Source organism: Centruroides sculpturatus, unplaced genomic scaffold (genome assembly GCF_000671375.1).
Source record: "Centruroides sculpturatus isolate CEXI.00-Female unplaced genomic scaffold, Cexi_2.0 scaffold53, whole genome shotgun sequence".
Lineage (NCBI taxonomy): Eukaryota > Metazoa > Arthropoda > Arachnida > Scorpiones > Buthidae > Centruroides > Centruroides sculpturatus.
This window is the reverse complement of record NW_019384350.1, coordinates 48,027-52,077: the sequence shown is the minus strand read 5'-3', so window position 1 is coordinate 52,077 and position 4,051 is coordinate 48,027. Positions and strand designations below refer to the sequence as shown.

The 4,051-nt window shown below is 30.3% G+C and overlaps 1 protein-coding gene across 1 annotated transcript in view; it reads right to left on the bottom strand.

Moving 5' to 3' along the window:
• Positions 1-225: 225 nt before the first annotated feature.
• Positions 226-4,051, bottom strand: part of LOC111637352 (protein SPT2 homolog) — a 28,901-nt gene continuing 25,075 nt past the window's right edge. The window contains exons 4-7 of the mRNA XM_023382828.1: positions 2,781-2,886; positions 2,622-2,702; positions 469-570; positions 226-412 (exon numbers count right to left, since the gene is read on the bottom strand). Of these exons, the coding sequence (XP_023238596.1) occupies positions 226-412; positions 469-570; positions 2,622-2,702; positions 2,781-2,886 (476 nt within the window). The remainder of the gene's footprint in view (positions 413-468; positions 571-2,621; positions 2,703-2,780; positions 2,887-4,051) is intronic.

Below are 4,051 nucleotides of genomic sequence, written 5' to 3'. Positions count from 1 at the left end.
AATTCAGAAACTCTTCGAATTGACCATTAGGCATCTTAAAAAAATCAAAAAATTGAGGTCAGGAGATCTACTTGTAGAAGCAGCCTCCCCTTAACAGTCAGAAAAGCTTTTGAAAACGAAGTCTCTAGGAGACATACAAGTCACCATCACACCACACACAAGTTTGAACTCATCATGTGATGTGATATCTGAAATCGATCTGATGTCTGAGGATGAATCAGATATTCAGATCAGTCTTTCAGACCAAGGCGTCACTGCTGTTCGCTGAATTTCGATCCATCGAGACAGCAAGTTGATACCAACTAAACACCTTATTCTCACTTTTGGAAAGCCGACATTGCCATCTTTTGCTACAGCAGGATGGATATTTGTGCTGTTCAGTTCGTCCATATATTCCAAATCTGCTGCGTTGCTTTAAATGCCAATGGTTTGGACATTCACAAACATCATGCCGAGGTAAAAGCTTACATGCACAGTGTGGAACTGAAGGTCACGACAGTGCTGAATGTAAAAGCACCCCATGCTGTGTGAGTTGCAAGGATGCCCATCCTGCCTACTCTCAGAAATGCCCTGCATGGCAAAGAGAGAAAGAGATTAAGCACATAAAAACAGTTAACAACATACCTTACCCAGAGGCCTGGAGCATGGTCACCTCAAGTGCATCTTTGAAACATGACATTTGTGGCTGCGTTGAAGTCTACAAAGATGTGTGAGGTTCACAGATATTTCTGTTTCCCCAAAGGAATATCTCACTTGCCATGCAAAATGTTTACTGATCCCATCAAAAGAAACACCAGAAAAGGAGGGTATAAAACCAAAAACACCCCTACCTAAAACGGGGTAATAATGAGAAACCTAGGTTCCAAAAAGGCTAGTAAGAACCCACTAAACCAGTGTTTCTCAACCTGTAACAAATCGTTGCCCCTTCAATAAAACCGTTACATAGTATCGCCCCCTTCACTTCAAAATTCCAATGCCAAGGGCCAAGGCTAACGCCAAATTCGTACTACATTGAATAGACTAGTGACTAGTATAATGTTATTTGTTTAATTATTGTACGATATAACAAATAAAATATCTAATTATTTTTAATATAATGTTTTACTATATCACCCAGAAAATTGTTTTTTGTCCCCCANGTATAACAACACTTTAACATATTTGCAAAACATGCCACTAATTGAACTGTTTTTGGTCTTCACTTTCATATTGAACCGTCTTTGTCATTATTTTAGCAAATATGTCATTATTCACCATTTCAAAATGGCAAAAGAAACATCTTATGGTCAATGATGAGCATAAACATGCATGATAAATCCATTAATTACTCCATGATGATATAGTTTTTAAACTTATTAAATATTATCATCAAAAGTAGTTTTTAATTTAATTAAGGAATACTGATTAAATATTAAAATGCACTAAGAGAACATATGGATTCTAGTGCAGCAGTCTGCAACCTTTCTGACCTCACGAACCACTAAACTCACAATTTTGAATCCCGCGGACCACTATCATGAATTTTTTTAAATGATACAAAATCTGTAGAATAATGATAATAAAAATTCAATTTTACTATATTAATATGAAACTCGTTTGTTTAATTATAACAAATTAATGCAAGCTTAAAATTCATTGCTGCTTGTTTGAATTAAGTTTATGGATTCTTAGCACTATTCAACAAAGGACGACAATTGCACTCACAATATTGTTTATTGTTCATTATTTATTGATAACAGTCACTTCGTATTTGGTTTTAGATTCGAATAAAAAACCCAATGAGTGAAAAAAGCAACTAAGCAGTTTGCATTTCTTTCGTAATACTTTGCGTAACCTTCAGTTGATCAATGTCCAAATTTCTCCACAGACCACCCAAATTTTCTCATGGACCATCAATGGTCCATGGACCACCAGTTGCTGACCACTGTTCTAGTGGATATTCATGTTGTATGCACTTTAAATTTTTCCACAGTGATAGTTTATAATCCATTTTAAGAAATAATTTTCTTATTAATAAAATATCATCATCTAAACTAATTAGTTAGATGTAAAATTTGACTAAAGTAAGTTAATTTTCTTATTGTAATGAACATCAATTGAAGTGGTGCAAGTCCCAAATGACTGGCTTTGAGTTATCAGTGGTTTCACCCTCTTTGCTTGCATCCCCATCTGTTCATACAATAGAAATATATGTTCCATGTAATTGTGGGCTGTCATAGACACTTGAAGTCAAATATTTTGATGGTAGCATTGGTTTTTGTTTTTGTTTTGTATATCTTGAAATGTGGGTCTAATGACTTATATCCTTCTTGAATTGATCTCTCCAATCACACTTTCTATTTCCATAAGCTTTTCAGACTGATTAGAACAACTTAATCAAATTATATATTATGCGAGGTTAATATATTTTATAAATAAACATGTAATTGTATAATTTCATTTCTACAGTTCCTTCATTTAAAATAGGTTTTATTTTAACTTTACTGCTAAACATTCAAAATATCTTTTGTAGTCAGACAACAGCTTTATTTAAAGAATATCATTTAACAATATTATTATTAATGACATTTTTGTGAATCCAGCCCCAAAATTCTGTTTATTAATGAATTTAACAAATTTACCTCCTGCATTCCTCTTTCATTTGCTGAACAAAACTAGATTCCATAATGTCGTCATCGTCGTCATAATCATCATCTCTGTATCTGAAAAATTTGTTATTGGTTTAAATAACAAATATAAATACATGCAATGTAAATGCTAAATCTGTAAAAGATACAAACTTGTTTTTATTGTAGCGAAATATTTCTTGGATTTGACGAGAGACGTCTATGTTTTCATCTATTGGAGTGTCGTCAATGAAGTCGTCTAAATCGTCATCTTCGTAATCTGAATCAATAATTTGTTTACATTTATATTTGGAAGATAAAACTACAAAAATATACACAAAACTGATATTATTTTGGTGAAAATTAATTTTTAAAGGAGGAATATTATTATTTAAAATTAGGAATTATTCTTTAAAAATGTTTAAAATAAAAATAAAATATTTAAAAAATATCTCAGAAATAAAAGAAAAAATTTACAAAATTCCATTCTTTTTTATTTTTTAAGGCTAATTATAACCTCTTTGCTTATGCACAAGATATTCAGCAATGTTAAAAAAATTTACTGCTTTTTCTATGGGGAAAAACACTTTACCAAAAGTTCTCGAAAATGGAAGTTAGAGAGAACCAAATAGTTTTTTGTATTACATTTTATTTAATTCTCCTAATAACATAATTTGTTAATTTTCTATAAATTTTTAAAGTCATAGAAAATTACTGTTTGGTTCTCTACTTTCATTTTTGAGAACTTTTGGTAAGAGTTTTTCCCTACAGAAAAAGTAGTAAATTTTTAAAAAAGGAATTTTATAATAATATATAAAAAATATATATATTATTATAAAATATAATATAAATATATAAAACATAATAATTTTAAAGCCTTAAAGGATTTAAATTTATTGATTTATATACTAAACTAATACCTAATAATCAAAACAAGACCTTTCTCTAAATCTTTAAGGTTTACAGAAAATTCTTGTTTCAAATATTAGATAATAATTAAATGAAACTGAACTTTCTCTATATTAAATTTTTTAAATTAAAAAGTTCTTTCATTAAATTAAATCTCTATTTATATTTCTACTTTATAAATTATTTATATATTCAAATTATTTTAGAAACAACTACAATTTTAAATTTAGAGCAGGGGTGTCTGACCTTTTGGCTTTCTTGGCCCACAATTGAAGAAAAAATTTGTCTTGGAACACACATAAGCTATAAAACTACATGCAAAGGTGACACAAGTAGATTTGCCATTCAAGGCCAAAACTAATGATGAAATACAGTAGATCCCCCTATAAGACGGTAGATACGTTCCATTCTTTATGAATCAATTTTGTAGGAATCATAGTTTACGGACTACGGCTGTTTGAAAGGTTTTCTTTCATAAAATTAATCGATTCTAGACTAATTCGACTCAACATTTCCAAAATACGTATATTTTTTTG